At 42.0% G+C, this 26,246-nt stretch overlaps 1 protein-coding gene across 3 annotated transcripts in view; it reads right to left on the bottom strand.

Annotated features, from left to right (window-relative positions):
* The window catches only part of LOC126271894 (metallophosphoesterase 1), a 118,660-nt gene that overhangs the window by 58,070 nt on the left and 34,344 nt on the right, over positions 1-26,246 (bottom strand). For all 3 annotated transcript variants that reach the window (XM_049974275.1, XM_049974274.1, XM_049974276.1), the window contains exons 2-3: positions 14,546-14,688; positions 285-355 (exon numbers count right to left, since the gene is read on the bottom strand). In XM_049974275.1, coding sequence (XP_049830232.1) covers positions 285-355; positions 14,546-14,688 — 214 coding nt within the window. The remainder of the gene's footprint in view (positions 1-284; positions 356-14,545; positions 14,689-26,246) is intronic.

Below are 26,246 nucleotides of genomic sequence, written 5' to 3'. Positions count from 1 at the left end.
GATCAACGTTTGGGAAGAACTCATTAATCGGTTCAATGTGTGTGATGTGACAAATGGTGCTCACTTTGAACACTTTTAAGAAATGCTGTTTGAGTTGCTCTTTCATTTGATGTATTATTTATAACTGTAAACTGAATGCAGTAAATGCTACAAAGCCTTAAAACCTCATATTCATTTTGAGTCACAGGGTATTACCGATTCCATCAAACTGAATTTTAGTTCTATTGTTAACAGTGTCAAAACAACAAAATTGAAAACAAATTAGTCAGTGAACAGAAACTCACCAAGAAAAAATACAACATCAGGTTTGTGTATGTTCATTGCTGTCTGGAATGTACGATACATCTGCCATTCCCTGAAACAATAATTTTTACTTGCATATCTGTAACATCGTAGTGATATTCATAAATGTGATCTATCACAAAAACAATTAATGCTATTTATTTATTAAACAAATGCATATTACATTGATTCTTTGTTCATTAAGCTTTTACACTCTGTGGGAAATAAGCTGAAAACTGAAGCACAGCATACTTACAACATCTTTGCATCAAAAACAGATGTTGTAATTGATGATGTAAGTCATCTGTTTAATAATGAGACAGAACAGCTGGCCACTACTTACCTTCAAGATGCAAAATATGAAATACTGATGACAGGCACATATAAAAGTAGTAGTAACAACAATATCCTATCTTTCAGAACATTTAGTTCCTTCCTCAAGAGAGGGAAGGTCACTCAGATCTTAGGAGGAGAGGAACCTACCTGTAGTGAAATGGGGTCTTAGTGGTCTGCTCTTCCTTTTTAATATTTCGCAACATACCATCACCTCCTTGTGAAAGCAACTATCAATTATGAAAGCTAGGATAACGTATGTACTTTTATGTGTGTATATTCGCAGTTCTGACATTTCTCCTCCAGCAAAGTACTGGCTAGCTATTCTATCTCATAACTTTATAGTTTTCTCAAGAGAATTTTCTTTTCATACACCTTAGAATATACTCACCAAATGGCAGAAGATCACACATATAAAGGAAGGTTATAATTAGGAAAGTTTCAGGAGCCAATGGGCTCCTTCTTCAGGCAGAAAGGTTGAAGGGGAAGGAAGAGGGGTGAAGGGAAAGGTAAGTCTTCCTGACCCGCAGTTCTGGGTCACTTTTCTTAAATCTACCCCATTTTACTAGACTCTCCAATCATTTTTCTCCATGCCTCTTCCCTCCCCTTCAACCCTTGTTCCTGAAGGAGGAGTCACTGGTCCCAAAAATTTGTCTAATTATAATAATTATTTTTTTTTTTTTAATGTGTGCATTCTGCCGCCACTTGGTGAGTAGATTTTTTATGTAGCCAATTACATTAATTGCCAAAAATTGATTATTTTCGTTGATATGTTAGAATGTGCAGCGTACCCAGGAGCAGATATACACTCAGATCACAATTTAGAAATGATGGCAATATTGAAGATTACACAAAACATACCAAGGAATGATGACAGTTACTCGAGATTTTTTTAGACTGTAGATACTGCAATATTAAATGTCTCTGTTAGTCTTTAAAAATGGTAATTACAAAACTAGACAGACAAATATAGCTGTAAGAATGGTAACTGTCATGATAAAAGAAAAATACTTCAATTGATCAACAAAAACCAGTTCCAGAAAAAAAACCAGAGCAATATGTCACTTAGGAATTAAATCAATAAAACATGTACAGCAGTTAAAGTGAAATGTCTGTTGAAAAAATGTGAAGAATTTTGAAAGGAAATGGTTATCAGGATTGAAACACCATATAGGAAAGTCAAAATAACATTCAGAGAATTAATAGACAAAGGTGTCATTATTAAGACTGCATAACATTAAATTTGAAGGAGAAAGTAAACAGGATTGAGAGACTTTGGGAATTTTGAAAAACTTTCAATAAAACGAAGCAAGATGGGTAGATAACATTACAACAGCATTTAAAAATCATTAATGGAGCTGGAAATCAAATGATTATTCAAGTTAGAACACATAAATGGCTCGTAAATGCAGGAACTATCTTATATTTATTTTGACAGCTCATGCATTCAAGTAACTAACCAGAATAATAAATAGAATTATGGAAAAGAAAATTAAAGATGTGTTAGATGACAATCATTTTAGCTTCTGGAAAGATAGAGGCATCAGAGGGGTAGTTCTGACCTTACAATTTATAATGGAAGCAATACTTAGAAACATCAGACATTTGTAAACTTAGAAAAGGTATTTAGTGATGTAAAGTTGTGAAAAATATTTGACATACTCAGAAGAATATTACACGAAAGACCAGCAATAGTCAGTATCCACAAGGACCAAAAGAGAACAATAGGAATGGAACACCAAGGGAGAAGTGCTCAAATTAAAAATAATGTAAGGCACACTCTCTCTCTCTCTCTCTCTCTCTCTCTTTCTCTCTCTTAATCTTCTGTTCAGCCTGCATGTTGAAGAAACAGTGAAAGATATGACAGAAAAGCTTGTAAGTGGAATTAAGATGCCCGGTGAAATAAAATCAGTCATAGGATTCTCTTACCGCATTGCTACCCACTGTGAGCATAAGGAAAAACCACAAGATCTATTGAATTGAATGAAGAGTCTGGCAAACACAGAATATTGAGTTTCAGTATACAAAAGAAATATAACAGCATTAAGGAGGAATATAAACTTAATGTCAAAACTAGTGACCATGTAACAGACAAAATGAAACAAAACTGTGCTTTGGAAGGAAAATAACTCATAAAAGTATGAAGAAGGATATCAGAAACAGACTAGCACAGGCAAATAGGTGCTTATCACCAAAATAAGATCACCAGTGTCTAACAAAGACCTTATTTCATAAATAAATTTGTGAAAATGAATGCCTGGAGTAGCTGTATGCAAGTGAATCATGGACTATGGGGAAAACAAATGAAGAGAATCCAAGCATTTGAGGCATTGTGTTACAGAAGAATGCTGAAATGAAGGTGACTGATAACACAAGATGAGAAGATTTCCCCACAGAATTGGTGAGGAAAGAAATACATGGAGAAAATTAACTAGAAAAGTTCAAAAATGTGTTAAGAGATCAGGAAAGAACTTCCATGGTAACAGAAGGTTTAAATCACAGGTGAACACAGAGATTGGAATATATACACCATATGATGAGACCGTTGCATGGCTGGGTGTAAGTGATACTCAGAGACAAAAAACTTGGAAAAGGATAGTAAACTGTGTCAGGACTTGTCCATCCAGTGAGGAGATTCATGAGGACAAGAGAGGAGGGAATGACACAAGAAGGAATCACAAAAATTATCTAAAGAATTAACTAACTATAGCATCCTGGCCCGAGATGCTGGAGTTGGCGGTCGTGTGTGCGTGAGGTCTGTTTGCCTTGTGTGTGTGGGAGCACACGCACGCGCCCACGCGTATGAGTGTGCGTGTTTTTACTGACAAAGACTGTGGCCAAAAGCTAAGTGAGTGTCTTTTAATTGTGCCTGTCTGCAACTTGACGTGTCTTCTTTATGGTAAGTAGTAATCTGTGTTTTCCTACAATGTTGACATTTTTACCTGGAGCATCCACTGTTTGATTAACTAGATTGTGACTGTTAAAAAAAAAATTGTTTTTACAATGTCAGTACCACTCGAAAAACAAACTACATCTACATCTACATCTACATCTACATGACTACTCTGCAATTCACATTTAAGTGCTTGGCAGAGGGTTCATCGAACCACAATCATACTATCTCTCTACTATTCCACTCCCGAACAGCGAGCGGGAAAAACGAACATCTAAACCTTTCTGTTCGAGCTCTGATTTCTCTTATTTTATTTTGATGATCATTCCTACCTATGTAGGTTGGGCTCTACTAAATATTTTCGCATTCGGAAGAGAAAGTTGGTGACTGAAATTTCGTAAAAAGGTCTCGCCGCGACGAAAAACGTCTATGCTGTAATGACTTCCATCCCAACTCGTGTATCATATCTGCCACACTCTCTCCCCTATAACGTGATAATAGAAAACGAGCTGCCCTTTTTTGCACCCTTTCGATGTCCTCCGTCAATCCCACCTGGTAAGGATCCCACACCGCTCAGCAATATTCTAACAGAGGACGAACGAGTGTAGTGTAAGCTGTCTCTTTAGTGGACTTGTTGCATCTTCTAAGTGTCCTGCCAATGAAACGCAACCTTTGGCTCGCCTTCCCGACAATATTATCTATGTGGTCCTTACAACTGAAGTTGTTCGTAATTTTAACACCCAGGTACTTAGTTGAATTGACAGCCTTGAGAATTGTACTATTTATCGAGTAATCGAATTTCAACGGATTTCTTGTGGAACTCATGTGGATCATCTCACACTTTTCGTTATTTAGCATCAACTGCCACCTGACACACCATACAGCAATCTTTTCTAAATCGCTTTGCAACTGATACTGGTCTTCGGATGACCTTACTAGACGGTAAATTACAGCATCATCTGCGAACAGTCTAAGAGAACTGCTCAGATTGTCACCCAGGTCATTTATATAGATCAGGAACAGTAGAGGTCCCAGGACGCTTCCCTGGGGAACACCTGATATCACTTCAGTTTTACTCAAACAATGGAAAATCCAGGATGCAATGTAACAATATTACGAAAAGGAAAGTTGCTACTCGTCATATAGCAGATGTGTGGAGTCACAGACAGGCCAACCACATGGCGAGCAGCAGCACCAGTCCATGATGGGAGTGGCGACTGGGTGGGGGTAAGGAGGAGGCTGGGGCAGGGAGGGGGAGGGATAGTATGATGGGGCTAGCAGACAATGAATTGCTGCAGGTTGGACAGAGGGCAGGGGAGAGTTTTTGGGGAGGAGGGGGGGAGCAAAAAAGGAAATAAATAAAAAGACTGGGTATAATGGTGGAGAGACAGCTGTGTATGTGAGAACTGTGACTAATGAAGGTTGATGACTGGAGGGTTATGGGAATGTAGGGCGTGTTACAGGGAAGGTTCCAACCTGCTCAATTCAGGAAAGCTGGTGTTGGTGGGAAGCATCCATATGGCACAGGCTGTGAAGCAGCCACTGAAATGAAGGATATCATGTTTGGCAGTGTGTTCAACAACAGAGTGGTCCACTTGTTTCTTAGCCACAGTTTGTTGGTGGCCATTCACACAGGCAGACAGCTTGTTGGTTGTCATGCCTACATAAAATGCAACACTGTGGTTGCAGCTTAGCTTGTAGATTACATGATTGGTTTCACAGGTAGCCCTGCCTTTGATGGGATAGGCGATGTTAGTGACTGGACAGGTGTAAGTGATGGTGGGAGGATGTATGGGACAGGTCTTGCATCGAGGGGTATGCGCCATGAGGTAATAGATTGGAAGTAGGGGTTGTGTAAGGATGGACAAGTATATTGTGTAGGTTTGGTGGACGGCAGGATACCACTGTGGGAGGGGTGGGAAGGATAGTGGGCACGACATTTCTCATTTCAGGCCATGACGAGAGGTAATTGTAACCCTGGGAGAGAATGTAATTCAGTTGCTCCAGTCCTGGGTGGTACTGAGTTATGAGTCAAATGCTCCTCTGCGGCTCGAATGGTGGGACTTTGGGAGGTGGTGGGAGATTGGAGGGATAAGGCATGGGAGATTTGTTTTTGTACAATGTTGGGAGGATTATTATGGTCAGTGAAGGCTTAAGTGAGACCCTCAGCATATTTTGAGACGGACTGCTCATCACTGCAGATGCGATCACCACAGGTGGCTAGGCTGAATGGAAGGGACTTCTTGGTATGGAATGGGTGGCAGCTATCAAAGTGGAGATATTGCTGGTGGTTAGTAGGTTTGATATGGACGGAGGTACTGATGTAGCCATCTTTGAAACAGAGGTCAACATCTAGAATGGTGGCTTCATGGGTTGAGTAGGACCAGGTGAAGCAAATTGGGAAGAAGTTGTTGAGGTCCTGGAGGAATGTGAATAGGGTGTCCTCACCTTTGATCCAGACAGCAAAGATGTACTCAATTAATCTGAACCAGGTGAGGGATTTAGGAAGGATTCCTCTAGATGGCCCATGAATAGGTTGGCATAGGAAGGTGGCATGCGAGTGCCCATATCCATTCCCAGGATTTGATTGTAGGTAATGCCTTCAAGGTAACTGTGGGTGAAGATATAGTTGAATAGCCACCGAAAAACTGTGGCCAAAAAACAAGTGGATCATCTTGTTGCTGAGCACTCTGCCAAACATGATATTCTTCATTTCAATGACTGCTACACAGCCTGTGCCATATGGATGCTTCCCACCAACACCAGCTTTTCTGAATTGCACAGGTGGGAATTTTCCCTGCAATACATCTTATGTTCCCATGACCATTCTGGCATCAACATTTGTTAGTCACTGTGCTCACCCTTCCAGCCTCTTCCCTGCTCCGATTCCAGCACTAGACAGACAGCATTCGACCATCACACCCAGTGTTTTTATTTCTCTCCTTTTATGCTATTGCCTCTCTCCTCTTCCCCCCCCCCCCCCCCCCCCTCAACCCACCTCTCTCCTGCCCTCTGTCTAACCTGCAGCACTTCATTGTCTGCCACCCTCACCATACTATCCCTCCCCCTCCCCACTCCAGCCTCCTCCTTGTCCCCACCCAGTCACCACTCCCATCATTCACTGGTGCTGCTGCTCAAAGTGTGGTTTCAGTTGCCTGAGACTGAAGTTGTGTGTGTGAACTGTGTGTGTGTGTGTGTGTGTGTGTGTGTGTGTGTGTGTGTGTGTTTGTGTGTGTGTGTGTGTTTGTGTGTTTTCCATTGTTGACAAAGACCTTAACAGCCAAAAACTTTAATTATATGAGTCCTTTTGTTGTGCCTATCTACGGCTCAGCATCGCCAGTATATGGTGAGTAGCAACTTTCCTTTTCATAATACTGTTGCATTCCATCCTGGATTTTCCATTGTTTGATTTTTGTCTGATCGGTTTTCTTCAATCCTAGCCCAGTGCTGTTTTCCTTTGTTACTATTTTCTTTTACGTCACTATACTTAATGTCAGTGCTTCTTTCTCTTCTTTCCTGTGTTTGTCTTCTCACCTTAAAAACTGCACTGCACACACTACTTATGAGCCACACTGCATCAACTATCTCGGCAGTTCACAAAAGATGGCTACGAGACCACACTGATGTTTGGTGTAGCATCTTATGTCCCACATTACTCCCGCCAGTATAATTAATCTTATACCGTCAAATTGATTACTATGTCTGCATCATTTCCCCCATTTTCCCATGTTAATTCCGGCACTTTTCTGGTGCCACACAATCTTGTATCTCATCCTATGAACCCCTCTGCACCCTCCACTCTTTCTCCATTCTGTCGCAGTTCACACCCACTAATTCCACCATCCAGTTACATCTGCTGTTCACCTTCTTCGCACTTATCCACCCTCAGACCTGCTGCCCACAATAAGAAATATTTTTTTATTGTTTATTCTTTACTTTGACCCTTGTGACTTCTCGCCAATTTTAGTGAGTTTCCACCTTCCACTATTGTCAACTACCTCAGTTTTCATCTTTTTTCCCCCTTTTGCATCCATTTCGTCCTTTTCGTGAATTTTCACACATACTTGGTTATAATTTTGTGAAAATTTTCAGAAATGGTTCTACATTATTTACATGATTTTTTGCATTTTTTCCACCACCATAGATATCAGTACAGAAAAGTTTTCTTATCCCTAGACAGATCCCAGTCCCACATACTGTTCCTGTATTGTTGCTTTGCTCATGGAATTCTCCCAAATGGCCTTACCATCAAGTTACCCATCTCTTGCTGCCACCCCTCCTTCCACAATAACCTTCATCTGCTTAGATTCCACAAATCTTTAGCCCTCACCAACATATTCCTGCAAAACCATATCAAATGAGCCCAAACCACCTTGCAGTACCTTCTCTCCATCCACAAAATTCTCCTGCTAAGCAAGCACAAATTTCTGGAACACACAACACAAATTGAAACTCTTGCCCTGCAAGAACTTGAGCAACATGCACAATACCACCTCAAAAAGCTCTTCATCCTGCTCACTTTCTACTCCTGCCTCGGAATACAACCGTCCACCACCTTGACTACAACCTCCAAACCTATCCACGTCTTCTCATAGCTGACAAACCCTGTATTGCAGACCCACAACACTTACCCCACCCTCCACCACACCGTAACCAGAACCTAAGCAGACCCATAACACAGTTATGAATCTATTCTGCAGACGCCTTAGCCCCACAGAAAATCGGTCCTTTCCAAAGGCCTCATCCTTTGCCCCACTTTTTCGCCACCAACTCTACCAATCAGACTCAACCAAAGACCAATACTGAACCTTGCCTAACTCAATTCACTCCTCCATCCAACTGTGATCCACCCCCGCTGCCATCAAATCACACCCTGTTAACTTTCCTGAATTTTTTAAGCTTGAACCTTACCTCACCATCATTCCCCAAATCCCTCAACATTCAAACTAATCTTACATCTGCAGAAAGTACTAAAGTCCACCATCTAAAAACTGATCCTTACCTTATAATCCTACCTGCAGACAAAGGCTCCACCACTGTTATTTTGAACTGCAACTATTACTTGGTGAAAGGACTCTACCAGATGTCAGATACCTCCACTTGCCAACCTTGCCACAGTGACCCCATAACAGATATCCAGCAGGATTTTGAGTTACCGCTCAAAACCTTAGGCCCATTCCAGAACCTCTCCCTGGAGTCCATCTCTCTACTCACCCCCACCACTCCTTCCTTCTTCACACTTCCTGAAGTTCATAAACCTCACCACCCAGGATGCCCCACTGTGGCTGGTTACTGTGCCCCCACTGAGATAATCTCTGCTCTCTTAGACCAACAACTTAAACCTATTACGCAGAACCTACCTTCCTATATAAAAGATTCCAATCATTTCCACCACCGACTCTCCATAGTTCCTGTCCCTTTACCACATGATGCCCATCACATCACTACTGGTGTGTACTAATGTTCTTAATGCCCATGGCCTTACAGCTATTGAACACTACCTTTGCCAAGGCCCAACGGATTCCAAACCAACAATCTCCCTCCTAGTTGCCATGACCAACTATATCCTCACCCACAATTACTTCTCCTTTGAAGGCATTACCCACGAACAAATCCGGGGAACGGCTATGGGCACCCACATGGCACCATCCTATGCCATTCTATTCATGGGCCATCTTGAGGAATCCTTCCTAAATTCCTCACCAGGTTCAGATTCACTGATGATATCTTTGCTGTCTGGATCAAAGGCAAGGAAACCTTTTCTACATTCCTCCAGGACCTCAACAACTTCTCCCCCATTTGCTTCACTTGGTCCTACTCAACACTTCCAGCTACCTTCCTACACTCATGCTCATAAATTAAGGATAATTGCAGAATTTGGTGCTACACAACGTGTCACTACACAAAACTGGTGCTAATAGCATAGGCACGTAAGGAACACACATGACACAATCCATGGTATTGTTGATAAGTTGAGAAAACTGTCCTGAAACACATGTGCTACAAAACGCCACTGTTCCCTGCGGATGTAGCCCGACATCAATATGGGATATGATCACTATGCACACATACACAAGCCGCACAATGTGTTGGCATACTCTGGATCAGGTGGTCAAGCAGCTGCTGGGGTATAGCCTCCCATTCTTGCACCAGTGCCTGTCGGAGCTCCTTAACTGTCTAACGGGTGTGAAGACATACAGTGATATGTTGACCGAGAGCATCCCAGACGTGTTCGATGGGATTTAGGCCTGGAGAACATGCAGGCCACTCCATTCACCTGATATCTTCTGTTTCAAGGTACTCCTCCACGATGGCAACTCTGTGGGGCTGTGTGTTATCATCCATCAGGAGGAAGGTGGGACCCACTGCACCCCTCAAAAGGTGGATATACTGTTGCAAAATGATGTCCCGATACTCCTGACCTGTTACAGTTCCTCTGTCAAAGACATGCAGGGGTGTGCGTACACCAATCATAATCCCACACCACACCATCAAACCACGACCCCCATACAGGTCCCTTTCAAGGGCATTAAGGGGTTGGTATCTGGTTCCTGGTTCACGCCAGGTGAAAACCCGGCAAGAATCACTGTTCCGACTATACCTGGACTCATCTGTGAACATAACCTGGGAGCACTGTTCCAATGACCATGTACTGTGTTCTTGACACCAGGCTTTATAGGCTCTCCTGTGACCAGGGGTCAGTGGACTGCATCTTGCATGTCTCCGGGCGAATAAACCATGTCTGTTCAGTCATCTGTAAACTGTCTGCCTGGAGACAACTGTTCCAGTGCTGCGTTAAGGTCCCAAGCAAGGCTACCTGCAGTACTCCGTGGCCATCTGCGGGCACTGATCGTTAGATATCGACCTTCTTGTGGTGTTGTACACTGTGGACATCCCGTACTGTAGCGCCTGGACATGTTTCCTGTCTGCAGGAATCATTGCCATAATCTTAAGATCACACTTTGTGGCACACGGAGGGCCCGTGCTACAACCTGCTGTGTTTAACCAGCCTCCAGTCACCATAGTATTCTACCCCTCAAACGTCATCAATATGTGTCCTTTGAGCCATTTTCAACACACTGTCACCATTAGAACATCTGAAAACGTCTGCACACTTACTCCCAGCACTGTACACTGACATGCACCAACACACCTCTGCCACCTTGAGATGACCGCAGGTCAAATGCACCGCATGGTCATACCCCAAGGTGATTTAAACCTGCAAACTGCCCACCAGAGCATTGTTTCACCATGTATCAGCATTATCCTTAATTTATGAGCATGAGTGTTGATGCTGACCTCTGCCTAAAAGATGGCTACGTCAGTACCTCCGTCCATATCAAACCTACTCCCATCATGCAGTGGTGCTGCTGCTTGCAGTGTGGTTTCAGTTGCCTGAAACTGTGTGTGTGTGTGTGTGTGTGTGTTTGTGTGTGTGTGTGTGATCGTGATCTACTGTTGACGAAGGTCCTAACGGCTGAGAGCTTTAAGTGTAAGAGTCTTTTTGTTGTGCCTATCTGCGACTCGGCATCTACGCTGTATGGTGAGTAGCAACTTTCCTACTTTCCTTTTCATAATACTGTCAACAAATGAGCTTTAATTTATGGCACATGACTCTCACTATAGGGTTCAACATGTTGCTACACATTGCAAGCCTCAAATCAATGTTAAGTTGCCATACAGAATACAACAACACATTATTATGCTAAGTTTCATGTACATTTACAGATGTCAATGATAAATAATTTGTTATCTGTGGTTGATGTTTCGTACCTAGTATTCATGGGGTGTCCTAATGCCCAAATGATAAAGCATTACTGAGTGTCATAAAATGTATATTTCATGCTGTGTTGTGGAAACAAACAGAATTACATTTACATAGTAATAAAATGAATATAGAGTAAATTACTACTTGCTTTGTGATTGATACAAAAAAAAATTATTTTCTCTCAGCTGATTGCTTTCTCTCATGATACCTACAGTTGCTAGTTACAATAATCAATAATTCACAAGAAAGAGAGAGAGATAAAATGCAATCCAAGTTAAAATTGTACTCATTCTCCCTCTATCTCACCCCTATGATCACCTGCACAATCAAACTAGCTCACATCAGACAAGACAGAGTTATATCGTCCAGATGTTCTAAAACTATTTAGTAAACCAAAGTAAGACAAGAAGAAAACCAAAACATTTTCACAGAAATATATTGGGGGGGGGGGGGGGGGGGGGGGCTGATAACTTACAAAATACATGAATAATCCGGCTATTCTGATAGCACATTACAAACATCGCAATAAAATTTCATGGAACAAGTAAAAGTCGGACAATTCACAAAATCTTAAGAGTTGTATCCAGTTTATTTGACTCCTAATTAAAACAGATGGCAAATCTTTTGGAAAGTGAGCTACACCCTTTGGTCCAAAGATAAAGTACAGTCTGCCACAAGCACCACACATTGGGAAGTACTCTCATTGGATCAAGAAGCCATATGTCATACAGCTGTGGCCTATGTGAAGACGAGTAAGGAGGACGTTATCCTGTCTGCATGACTGGGAGTAAGGAGGACCTTACCCTGTCTGCATGGCTGGAAGAAGGTACACCACAGCCACATTGCAGGCTTTACTAGACGCAGCTTATTGTCCATCACTTCCAGCCTCTCTGCAGGCATGCATAACTGTGTACCTCAACAGTGAGCTGACAGCATGTAGGGGGATGGTACACTGAAGTGTCTTTGGATCATGATATACCTCATTGGCTGCTACATCTGCCCTTTTGTTCTCCATAATACCCATTGCCCTGTTATCCAACACAAAGATACCTCCTTCTCCAGCCTGTGTAGGTGGAGAAGGGCATCCTGTATATTATGGTCTACTTTATCTGCTGGGTACAAGCATTATACAGAGTGAACGGCACTCGGGGATTTGGAGCAGTCTAGGAGGAGGAGGAGATTAGTGTTTAACGTCCCGTCGACAACGACGTCATTAGAGACGGAGTACAAGCTCGAGTGAGGGAAGGAGAGGGAAGGAAATCGGCTGTGCCCTTTCAAAGGAACCATCCCGGCATTTGCCTGAAGCGATTTAGGGAAATCACGGAAAACCTAAATCAGGATGGCCGGAGACGGGATTGAACCATCGTCGGAGCAGTCTAGGAATTTAGCACTCTAAACACTTATCATCTGCCACAGTACCTGCGAGATTATGTATAATTCCACATCAAAGACAGTAAAGTCTTGACACATTCAGATCTTGAGGACATGATCAAGAGAAACAACTGAGCAACCAACCGAGTCCCCCTGTTCAGAGTCATCCATAAACAACAGCTATGGAGTTGTGGTGCTCTGTCAAAATGTCATAAATAATGTATTAAAACATATGCAGGAGTGCTGCCTCTCCTGTACTGTACTAAATCTAAAATTACTCTGGGTCTCTGCAGTAACTGGGTTGCAGGTGGTTAAAATCCTGGATTTGGGGTTGTACTTGCTCCACACCAAGTGACTTCAGACATGCCAAATTTGGATCCATAATGGACATGCTGCACATGGACAAAAAAACTGCTTATGGATTTAGAGCAGTGAGGAGCTTTCAAGCCTGATGCACCACGAGGAGCTGCTTGCTGCTGGATGGTGAATGGCAGTTCCCCAGCTTCATCACACAGATTGGGTATGGGGCTCATACTGTAAGCACCCATGATCATCCTTATCCCATCATGGAACATAGCATCAATGATCTTCAGATAAGAAAGCCTAACTGATTCAAACACTGTGCACTCAGAGTCTAGCAGTGTTTGCATGAAAGCCCTACAAATCTGGAGCAGACGCTTCCTGTCCATTCTGCAAGACCTGTGATATTCAGTGCCTTCCAAGTCCTGGCTTTCAGTCTCTCAGGTGTTTGGAGTAAAAAATGGGGCCTATAAACCTGACCGAGTCTATAAAATTTCATGGTGTCCCTCACATGCTGGTCAGGTAAATTAAAAATATGACAAGAATGACTGAATTGCAAAATCTCTCTCTCTCTCTCTCTCTCTCTCTCTCTCTCTCTCTCTCTCTCTCTCACACACACACACACACACACACACACACACACACACACACTCAAATGTATCTGCAGAGATTCCCTATCATAAACAAGATGCTGTTTAAGGCTATTGCAATGAGGCTAATACTTAAAACACAGTCCTGAGAAACACCATTCTCCTGCTCAAAACAATCCGACAGCATGTCAACAACTCAGGACATAAAAAAGTGCTTAGATAGGAAGGCTCATATGAAGATGGGAAGAAAGCCTCATCAGTGGAGGTGCCCTAGAATACTGTGTTTCCAAATAGTGTCATGCATCTTACTGTGTCTCCAAGTAGTGTCATTTGTTTTACCGATGTCAAAAAATATAGCAATACAGTGATGTGTATACAGGAAAACCTGTTGAAAAGCCAAGGGTCAGGCTATTGGCAGTGGATTGAAATTTTATGAATCCACACTGAGTGTGGCTAAAGGGTTACCTGTCCTTTAACACCCAGGGCAGATGACTATTAAAAATTCACTCAAGGATCTTTCACACACAGCTAGTTAAGGTGACAATTTGGTAAATACTGAAACAAATTCAATCCTTTGTTGATTTGAGGAGAGGCATCCAAATTGCCTCTGTCCATGAATTGGGAAAGTAGCATGGCTGAAATATCAAACTGAAGCATTCGAGGATGACTTCCTTTCACACTGCTTGCAAATGTCAGAGCGTGCTGTATTGGATTTGGTCATGACTGGGTGCAGTATCTCAAGCCTCAGACAGTTTACAGGTTCTTCATTCAAAAGCCATATTCATCCCAGGCATTCAGAAAAACAACTCTTCCATGAATAACAGGATCTCTAATTAGAAATGAAAGCTGTGTACAGATAAAGTGGAAGCTAAAAGTGGTCCAAATTGAGTATCCTTTTTCCTGATGCCACAGAATACAAGGAGTCAGCTGACCAAGAAGAATATCAATAATATGAATAATTAAAGAATAAGAACAAAAAATAGTTATAGTAATAAATTATGCATCTACCTTCTTAACTTGTCAAACCAATGACCATTCCGAGAACCCAGCAGATGTGTGTCAGCTAGTAACATGACTCTCACAGGCTCAGCATCTGGTTTTGCAGGTACTGTCTCATCAACATGTCTCGAGTCTAACTGCGGCCACAAACACTACAAAAATAATGAATAATTATTACCAAATTTGAAATTAAACATGAAAGTAATATCATAATATAAAAGTTATCAATAGGAACCATGAGCAGCTTAATGACTAGTTATATGGCTATGAAACCACATGCTTCAGCTAAGTCACAAACATGGGGTAGTAGACAGAGTATACTCAGGTTAACACTGTGTCATTATGAACTAAGCAAAGAATCAGCTTATGAGCTATCCAATTATAGCTACCTGAAACTTTAATGTGCAAGTACAAGCATCAAGTTTAATTCAGACTACTTGGATATTATAACAATGATTATTCGTTCAATATAAAACAATATCACTTGATCCCTAAAATTCACCATTTTCATTGTAACCTTAGCACTGTATTAATCTAAGAGTTTCTAAAATCTACTTATATCAATTCTTTCTCCTTTTACCAAGCATTTATGCCATGTAGTACTGGGTCCACTTTTTCAGGATTTGATGAATTTTTTAAACTTTGTGGCCAGATGCTCTACTGCTGGCCTCCCAGTAGCGGTACCTTGCGCCAGTGTGGTGCTGCAATTGGGTGGCCCTTATACCTATCCCCTGTGTCCAAAAGCATTCCTAGTGACTCATTCTATCTATTAGTGGGCACCGTATCAATATCCCTACAGTAGTTCCTGAGATCAGCCTTCACATGCAGAGAGAAAAATGTGGCAAGGGTCTTGAACTTATATGAAGACCTTGACGGTAAACAGTGGTAAGATGTAGTCGATAAGAAACACAGTTACTGCAAGTAAAACATTATAAGTGATGTGCTTCATTCATATTACTTGCCAGTTTTCACAACAGACTGAGAAATGACAGCTCTTTCTCCGATTTCAGATTCTTGCAAATGGCAACTTTGTCGGGATGTATGCCTGTAAACAGTGGTGGATGCCAAAAACATGGTTGCCAGTAGTAATGCAGTGTTCATGCCATGAAAATACTTTTTATGGTTGATTTACAAGGATCTGAGGGTAATACAGGTAACTACAAATCAGATAATGATCCTGAATATGGTCCTGAGTGCAAATGTTCTTCAAAAGCTGATGCTAATTAGGTAAAAGCAAATACATAATTAATCAAATAAGCAAAAAGTTAAGTTGTGTCCCTTAACATAGTTTATGAGAATTTAAATGACAGGGTAATGGTAGAAATGTTTACATGCTGTAGTAAGATGCATGCAAAAATTTATTTTATTTTGAGATGTATACCAGATTAACTTTTTATATTAAAAACAAAGATTCCAAGACTTACCAAGCAGGAAAGCGCCGGTAGATAGGCACAATAAATAAAACACACAAACACACACACAGAATTTCTAGCTTTCGCAACCAACGGTTGCTTCTTCAGGAAAGAGGGAAGGAGAGGGAAAGACGAAAGGATGTGGGTTTTAAGGGAGAAGGTAAGGAGTCATTCCAATCCCGGGAGTGGAAAGACTTCCCTTAGGGGCAAAAAAGGACAGGTGTACACTCGCGCACACACACACATATCCATCCGCACATACACAGACACAGGTAGACATTTGTAAAGGCAAAGAGTTCGGGCAGAGATGTCAGTCGAGGCGAAAGTACAGAGGCAAAGAAGTTGTTGGAAGACAGGTGAGGTATGAGCGGCGGCAACTTGAAATTAGCAGAGGTTGAGGCCCGGCGGATATCGAGAAGAGAGGATATACTGAAGGGCGAGTTCCCATCTCCGGAGTTCGGATAGGTTGGTGTTGGTGGGAAGTATCCAGATAACCCGGATGGTGTAACACTGTGCCAAGATGTGCTGGCCGTACACCAAGGCATGTTTAGCCACAGGGTGATCCTCATTACCAACAAACACTGTCTGCCTGTGTCCATTCATGCGAATGGACAGTTTGTTGCTGGTCATTCCCACATAGAAAGCGTCACAGTGTAGGCAGGTCAGTTTGTAAATCATGTGGGTGCTTTCACACGTGGCTTTCCTTTGATCGTGTACACCTTCCGGGTTACAGGACTGGAGTAGGCGACATCTCTGCCTGAACTCTTTGCCTTTACAAATGCCTGCTTGTGTCTGTGTATGTGCGGATGGATATGTGTGTGTGTGCGCGAGTGTACACCTGTCCTTTTTTCCCCCCTAAGGGAAGTCTTTCCGCTCCCAGAATTGGAATCACTCCTTACCCTCTCCCTTAAAACCGACATCCTTTCGTCTTTCCCTCTCCTTCCCTCTTTCCTGAAGAAGCAACCATCGGTTGCAAAAGCTAGAAATTCTGTGTGTGTGTTTGTGTGTTTTATTTATTGTGCCTATCTACCGGCGCTTTCCCGCTTGGTAAATCTTGGAATCTTTGTTTTTAATATATTTTTCCCATGTGGAAGATTAACTTTTTAGGTGATTGTACTTTTTTATTGCAAAACCATTACTGCAAATCTTAGTATCAAAAAGTGAAACACTTTTCACATTTTAAATCTGCATTGTGATGACTCCCTTCATCTGCCTCCACTGACTGCAGCAGACGATGTGTCACGGAAGCCAGAAACCAGCAATCAGAAAGCTCCTCTCAGCCAACATGTCACTGCATGCTGGTCACTTCCATTACATGTAGATTTCTGACCATCATGCTTCCCAGGAGCCAAGCACCCCCAACAATCACCAGTCTCTGCTCCTGCTTCATCAAGGTAACACCCCCCCTAGCCACGCTCTCGGCAGCCCATCTGTCACAATGCCAGGTGGCTTGTGCTCTCAGCTGCCACACATTACCAGAGTTCATATAAAGGAATGGTTTCATGCTTGCACTCCACTGCTTGTGCTTCCTTCCAGTCTGCCAAATGACAGAAGATTTCCAGCATCTTCCATGCCTGTTCTTGAACTGAGATTCCTCAGAGTATTTTTGTCATGATCCTGCAAAGTCTGACGGCAGCATCCCAGTTCGTCCCCCTAGTGTCATCCACTGTATTATAATATGCAGTGAAGTGTTTTGTGTAATGAAGCTTGGTGAGTACCAGGTGATTTACACTACCGGTTCTTTCCCAGACAGCTCTCTGGTATCCCTTGACCACTAAGTGCACCCAGAAAAGATTTTTTTTTGTCCATCACTGCTGGCTCCCATCACTGCCAGGTGAGACCAAATTTTTCCCGATCTCCCTGTTTTTGCTCATACATATTTCACCTTTAAACTTTGTTCCAGAGCCACTGTGCAATAAAGTCACTCTCTCCCCCATCTCCCTTCTTATTTGTTTGTTTGAGTTGCCAAATGTTGTTGCAATAAGTACTGTAGACTGAGAGCAGCTTTACCTTGTCCAAAGACTTCACCATGAGAGAGGGCCCCTCTTAATACAAAAAAATCTTAATTCATTGAGTTCTGTTGTAATAGTTAGTCCTTAGGTACACAAATCTTGCAAACCAGCTACTGTGCTTTCTTCAGTAAGTTTTGTTACCAGTCCTTTAGTCCCGCCAAATTTGTGTGAGCCTCGAAACTTTCTTCACTGGTGGCTCCCTCTAAAACAAGCACCAGGTCTCATTACTGGAACATGCTGGTTTTTTTCGTGCTCCACATGGTCATGAGGACACTTAGTTTTCATTAAGTCAACAGGACACATCCTGCTCACACTCTCCACTCTCCAATTGTCACCCCTGCTCACCACCCTTAATTCATAGCCTCCCCTCCACCCTCAGTGTGCATACCACTCTCCATCTACATCCCACCCTCAGCTTGGACCGCCACTCCTCATCCGCCCCCTCACCTGAACCCCACCTCACTGAATGGGCTCTGCATGCCATCACATGCCCCCTTGGACCAATCCACCACTTTATTGTGCGGTCTAGCTAACACTCTTCTGCAGCTCTCTCTCTCTCTCTCTCTCTCTCTCTCTCTCTCTCTCTCACTCTCCCTCTCTCTTTTCTTTCTTTCTTTGTTAGCAACATACTGCATATCATGACACACTGTTTTAAGTTACAATGTTACTACCAAATGCCCCTATCACTTCTGCGGTCAGACTCAATGGGCTCTCCAACTGACGACCTCCCATTATTCCTCCTGCCCTAGCATCCACGAGCACTTCAGATGCTTCAGAACTTCGCAAACAACTATCAGCTAACCAATAGGATGGTGGTCCTACCTCCAGCAGACCCCACAGAACCTCCTCCCAGTTGTGCAAACACCCACTCGCCTCCCTTCAACCCATTGGACCCATGCTTGTGGTCTGCTTCCATTGAGGCAGTTTTCACAGAATGTTCTGTCATGAGCAATGCAACAAAGTTTGGGGTGGTCATCAGTCACCACCACCACCACCACCACCACCACCACCCAGGTCTGGGACTTCTTTTCACACCCCCCCCCCCCCCCCCCCCCGAGGCACAGTTACACTAAACTAAAAGAGCACATAATTCCCAGCTTCATATCACTGAAGATGTAATGGGCATGTGTCTTATTATCCAGTGCAGAGACAGTCCCCATCTTTGTTGCTGGATTACATCTGAACACTGGCAGAACTGCATGTCCTTCCCAAAGGCCTACCATTAAATTGCTGGCTTGTCTGCTTTCCTTCCCTGGCCTCACACAAACATTTACTATTAGGCAACGCAAGTGTCTTTGCAAACTGTTCACGACTCTGAATACCCTTCTGGCAGCAGCTGTGATGTGTTCCACGAGCTATCATCCTGTGGCTCCCGCCGGCAGCTGCCAGCATGAGAGGTATTCACCTGCCCTTTCCTCCCAACCCCAAGATTCCGTGCACATCATGTCGCTTGTGCCCCATTGCTAGTGATCTGTCCAGCATGCAGACCCCAACCTCTACCAGATTCTGACACATCTGAGCTCGAAGGTGACAGCACTCACTGAGAGCATCACCCACCTACACCTAACCCACTTACCACCATGCACTGACCAGTCCCACCTGTAGGAAACCACCCATGCAAAAACAACAACCAGCCCCCACTGGCGAGGCTTTAGCCACCCCTCCAACAATTGCTGCAAACTTACTGAAGCTTGCTGGTACCACCAGAGGTTTAGACAGAACACCACAAATTGTGAACTCCTCTGCTCCCAGTAACTAGCAGCAGGCGTGTCCAGTTGCTGTATCACTTCACAGCATCTATTCATCCTGGATCTGAATAATGCCAGTTCCCTTTTCACTACCTCTTCAACATCAGTTCTAACCTACCTATATCCCCCACGAACTACTTCTGAATACTGGCCCGTCCTGTCCTGAATTGCTGCTGCCAACAGTTCAGCTATCCCAACTTACTGGGAGCATACCCACTTGCTCAACTAATGCCTTCACTTCTGTGAACCTTCACGGTCACTGAAGTTACTGACCAGTTATTACTGACTACTCACCAATGTAGCAAAGTGTCGTTTAGTCAACAGTACCTCTGGTATGTCTGTCCACTGCAGCTCCCGTTCAATTTCCCCTTCTCACCAGGTAATCCAGTGCCTCCCGTTCAGAACAACATCGTGCATTATGTAGCCACCACCCACAGCCCCCCCTCTCCTGTTTTCTGCCGCATATGTCCCTCCCCCTTACAAATTCAAAATCACACAGAATGAGTTTGAAGAGCTGCTCGACACCGGCGCACTTTACCCTCCCAAAAGCCCTTGGGCCTCAGATCTTCACATCATCCCCAAGAGGGACGATTCCTGATGCTCATGTGGCAAATACCATAAATTCAAATGACCATACCATTCCTGACCACTATCCCATCCCATTCCTAAGCGCCAACGATGACTTCATCTTGGGAACAACTATCTTCAATACAATAGATGGTGCAAGGGTCCTGCTGAAAGACTCCAAGATGAGTCAAGGCTTCTCTTAATTCCAAAAATCTACATTCATTGTATTTTGTTACAATAGTTATTCCTTAGGAATAAAAATCATGCAAATCAGCTAATGTGTTTCCCTCAGTATGTTTTGTTAATAGTCATTCATCTGTGTCAAATTTGTGTGAACCTGGGAACTTTCAAGCCCTTCATGACGGGCGTGGAAACATTAAGCCATACCTTTGTATTTTAGGGATAAATTAATTACTATTGCTTATGTGGTGTTATTTTTACATGAAACTTTCTACTGACACTTTTAGGTTCACCTTCATGATGAGTCACCATCACACTTTGCCATATATGCCAGAGAACATTTAGGTAATGTTTTCCTCAAATGTTGGGTTTGAAGGTGTGGGCCCATACTGTTGCCACTATGTTTTCTCAAGCTCACTCGTACATATTTCTTTATGTTTCGGTGTGGACGGGGGGGGGGGGGGGTGGGGGGTGGGGGGGAAGGCTGATGAAATGTTTGGTGTACAAGACACTGACTGACACTGCAAAAGCCCAGGCTGCCTGTTTGGCCATCCTGGATGAGAATGTGCAAGGGGAACACCTTTGCCCTGGCCTTCTCCAGACCCCTTCTCTTCCATCAGGCAATCAGGGGCCAAATCGCAACTCATCGGTGAACAACAATTAATCCCATTGTTATACTGCCCACCCAAGACATTCCGTTGCAAACAAAGTCGAGCACTGTGCAATGCTCTCTGGTGAGTTTCACACTTGTAGCAGGTCTTCAAGACTGAAGATTGCCTTCTTGCAGTCTTCTTCAAACAATTCTCGCATTAACACCCCTCGGACCTGGTGGAGTCGATTTCATGCTTCAATAACAGTGGTGTGGCAGTTGCAGAGAACTTGAAGTTGTAAGGAGTGGTCATTTCTCTCTGATGTTGCTCTTCTTCGGCCTGTTCCTGGTCTTCTTACAAAGCCACCAGTTTCTCCATACTTTGATACAGTTCTGGAAATTGTAGAAGGTGTAGTCCTCAGTACTTCTGCAATGTAATGCATGCTGTGGCCATCTTCCACCAAAGCACCAGTTTTCACAGCTTCTTTAGGGCTTAACAGCATGTTTACTCCAGAAAACTGCATGCTGTGGCCATCTTCCACCAAAGCGCCAGATTTCACAGCTTCTTTAGGGCCTAACAACGTGTTTACTCCAGAAAACTGATAACAACAATCACAGAAAGATCCTACAAAAATGTTTGATTTATAGAGGAACAATTCAGGGTAGAGCAATAAATGCTCCAAGAGTGGCAAAACATTATTCGCTCACATTCAGTTATGTGTTTTCCAGGTTATACGGGGAACAGCAATTGAGGCTAATGCAATACACATTCAATATTTCATTGTTTGCTCACAAAGCAAAGCCAACAACATAACCCGCTCAACAATGATTACATTTCATTTATTGGGCTCCGTGTTTTTCATTCCAGTCAGTGTATATAAAGGCTTTTGTCAGTCTATGAAATTATGAGCTGACTTCCTGTGCAGAAGGGGAAATGGAAGGGGGTATGTCTTGTTAGTAGCAATGGTATGGGCTGCCAGGAGCAGATGTTCGGCTCTCGCACCTATGCTTATTATGAAAAGTATTATCATATGCATATGGGCAGGAAAATTTCGCACAAATGATAATGCAGAAAATAGCATGTAACTGGTGTTTATCGTGAAATATCGAGAATTCTGTTATTTTCCTGTGTTAAATATTCTATAAATCTGAGGACCGTAATTTACTAATATTTCTAACTGATATTTATTTGATGTTGAAAACACATTTTGGCTCATGTTTGTGTATTATCTTAAAATGACAGTTGCTTCCCTGCATATGTCAAGATGATGACATCAAAAATGGTAGCAAGGTGGGAAAACAAACAACATGGAAACCAGAAAAAGGCATGGTAACTGGAAAACAAACAACATGAAAACTGGCAAACAAACAACACTGAAACTGGTAAATAAACAGTAAAATTGGAAACCAACAATGGTAACAGCAAGTCTGGCAAAAAAATAGCACCTAGTAAAAAAAAAAAAAAAAAGAAAAAACCCTTAGCTGAAAAAAAAGCACTGAAAGGAAAATAACATGAATAAGGCAGAGAAATAACACCAAAATTAACAGTAGTGAAATTCCCAAAAACAACGAATCTGGTGAAAAACAGAACCAAATTTTGCACAAATAGCAACAAATTTGACAAAAGTAGCACATAAATCATAAAAAATAGCACCAAAATTTGATACAAATATCACTGAAATTGCCTAAAAATAACACCGAATATGGGCATAAAATATGACTTTATCCAGTCCCTAGATATGAGATGTTAGAGCAATATATGGCTGGATTGAGATTTTCTTGATAGGGAGAACACAGCATGTTATCTCAGATGGAGAGTCATCAACAGATGTAGAAGTAACTTTGGATGTACCCCTCGGAAATGCATTGAGTCCTTTTGTTGCTGTTCATGTTGTATATTAATGATTTTGTGGGCAATATTAATAGTAACCTCAGACTTTTTATAGATGCTGCTGTTATCTACAATGAAGTGGAGTCTGAAAGAAATTGTAGAAACAATATGTCAGACAGTGATAGCAATGGCTGGCAACCTGCTTTAAATGTTCAAGAACATGAAATTGTGCACTTCACACTTAGTACCCTATGAATATCATATTTCTGAGTCACAGTTGGAATTTGTAAACTCACACATGTACTTGGGTGTAACAGCAGAGAAACGAAGTGAAATGATTACATAGGCTGAGTCATGGGTAAAGCAGGTAGCAGACTTCAGTTTCTTGGTAGAATACTAGAGAAATGCAATCACTCTACAAAGGAGACCACTTACAAATCACTCATGCAACCCACACTAGAATATTGCTCAGGTATTTGGGACCCATACCGAATAGGACTAGCAAGAGTAGTTGAATGAGTACAGCAAAGAGCAGCACGAATCGTCACAGGTTCGTCTGACCTATGGGAGAGTGCCACTGAGATGTTGAAAGATCTGAACTGGCAGATTCTTGAAGACGTAAACTATAGTGAGAAAGTCTACTGACAAAGCTTCAAGAACCAGCTTTAACTTATAATTCTTAGGAATTTGCTATAAGCCGATAAATATCACTCCCATAGGGATCGTGAACATAAGATTAGATCAATTAGAGCATGCACAGAGGCTTGTAAAAAATCATTTTTCCTGTGATTCATATGTGAACGGAACAGGGAAAAGTCCTAATAACTGATGTACTGGACATACTCTCTGCCACACACTTCACACTGGTTTGCAGAGTAGAGAGGTAGTTGTAGATGTAGAAGTATACACATTGGCTGTAACCAAGCAAGTCGACTTACCAGTATGGGTACTTCCCATAGCCCGAGGTGAGTCGAAAGGCACGTAACTGCGGTTAGTCAGTGTCGACAGTAATACTGCAGTTGCAAATTTTAACATGAACTAAGTTCCACAGCTTATCAACATGCTACAATAAAATCAAAGGCCCTGCAGAAATTGCAGTGATGTGACGATGAGATGAGTTCATTTTAATATGGACCATAATTTTATAATGATTATTACAAAAGATACAAATATTTATGGTTATGAATATTACAACAGGCAACAGAAAATTAATAACTAACAAACACTTTGAGCTATCATGTCATACGAGGTCTCAAATGAAAGTTGGTTATGTCACTAAGCACCACAAAAAGCTACATTTCAAAAAAATTACTAGTATGAAAAATTACAGCCAATTTTATGACAGTACGATTATGCACATCTACCCTACTCTGAGTCTCTAGCGCTGTTCGTAGAGTGAAAGCAGTACAAGTAATCTGGTTCATTTCCTAATTATCCCAAATGATGAGTATTTAAACTTTAAGTCTGCTGAATACCTATTTTATTTATCGTGTAAATTACCATTAGAAGCATACCATTTAATCAATAAATGGTGCACATTGTGTAAAATCTAAAGGCAAAAATGAATAGAGGGTGAAAGATAATCCTTTTAAGTCAGCAACATTTATTCTAATAAACCTATTTAACATACTTATCATGTTATGAAACGCATATATGAGTGTGGTTTAAAATTATATTATCTTATGTAATATTTTGTCATTTATTTCTTGTGAGGTTGCAAAATGACCATGACAAATGTAAGACCATCTTAACACAACATTTTTGTGAGCCACCTCCATTTTGCTCAGGTACTATAAGAATCTACATCTACATACATACTCCATAAACCACAGTACAGTGCATGGAGGAGGGTATCTTGTACCAAAAATAGTCTCCTGTTTCACTCCCAACCACAAATGTTGGTTCTCTAATTTAATGCAACAATGCCTTTTGGAAAAAGAGTCAATTTCCCTCCAGGGATTCTCATTTTACTTCACAAAGCATTTCCATAATACTTGCATGCTGGCTGAACCTGATGGTCACAAATCTATTAGCCCACCTCACAACTGCTTCAATGTCTTCCTTTAATCTGACCTGGTGGGAATGCCAAACGCTCTTAACAGTACCAGGAATGGCCTGCACTAGCATTCTACATGCTGTCTCATTTATGAATGAATTACACTTTCCCAAAATTCTCCAAATGAAACTAAGTCGAACATTCACATTCTCTACTACCAACCTGATGGGCTAATTCCATTTCATATCACTTTCCAAAGTAGAACCTAGAAATTTAATGAAAGTGACAGTCACAAGCTGCATCCTACTAAAGCCGTATTCAAATGTTACAGCACTGTTTTTCCTACTCATCTGCATTAACTTACATTTTTCTACATTTAGAGCAAGCAGCCATTCATCACACCAACTAAAAATTTTGTGTAAGTCATCTCGGATATCCTACAGTCACTCAACATCAATACTTCCCTGTACACCACAGTGTCGTCAACAAACAGCTGTAAATTGCAGCTCACTGTGGCCATCAGGTCATTTACATATATAGAGGACAAAAGTGGTTCTCTCATTCGTCTCTGGGGCACTCATGATGATACCCTGGCTCTAAACAACACTCACTGTTGAGGACCACAAACTGGCTTCTATTACTTAAAAAGTCTTCAAGCGACTCTCATATCTGGGATCTTAAACTATATGCTCGAACTTTTGTCAAAAACTAGCAGTGGGGCGCTGTGGCAAATACTTCTTGGAAACTTAGGACTATGGAAGATGCCTGTTGCCCCACTTCCATGCTTTGTACAGTATCACGTGAGATAAGGGCAAGCTGAGTTTCACACAAAGTTATGATTTCTAAATCAGTGCTGATTTGTGGACTGAAACTCTTCTGCCTCATGGAAATTTATTCTATTCAAACTTGGAATGTGTTCAAGAATTCTGCAGTAAACCCATGTTAAGGATATTGGTCTGTAATTATAGAGGCCAGTTCTTTTACCTTTCTTATATACAGGAATCACCTGTGCTTTTTTCAGTTTGCTTGGGACTTTTGCTGGGTGCGAGATTCATGACAAATGCAGACTACGGGTAGTCTCCAAAAACCAAACTGGAATTCCATCTGGACCTGGTAACTTATTTATTTTCAGCTCCTTCAATTGCTTTCTATGTCACGGTTCCAATTTCTATGCCCTCCATATGAGAGTCTGAACAACAGTCAGAAGCTGGTGTGTTTGTATGATCCCCCTGCATGAATGATTTCTTAAATCTGAAATTTAAAACTTCATCTTTCCTTTAGCTGTCTTAAATTGTCAGCCCAGACTGGGCGACAAGTGAGTGGACAGAAGCCTTCAGTCAACTTAGCAATTTTATGTACGACCAGAATTTTCTTG

The sequence above is a fragment of the Schistocerca gregaria genome, chromosome 5 (assembly GCF_023897955.1).
Source record: "Schistocerca gregaria isolate iqSchGreg1 chromosome 5, iqSchGreg1.2, whole genome shotgun sequence".
NCBI classification, from domain to species: domain Eukaryota; kingdom Metazoa; phylum Arthropoda; class Insecta; order Orthoptera; family Acrididae; genus Schistocerca; species Schistocerca gregaria.
The sequence above is the reverse complement of the archived record's forward strand: the minus strand, read 5'-3'. Positions and strand labels throughout refer to the sequence as shown.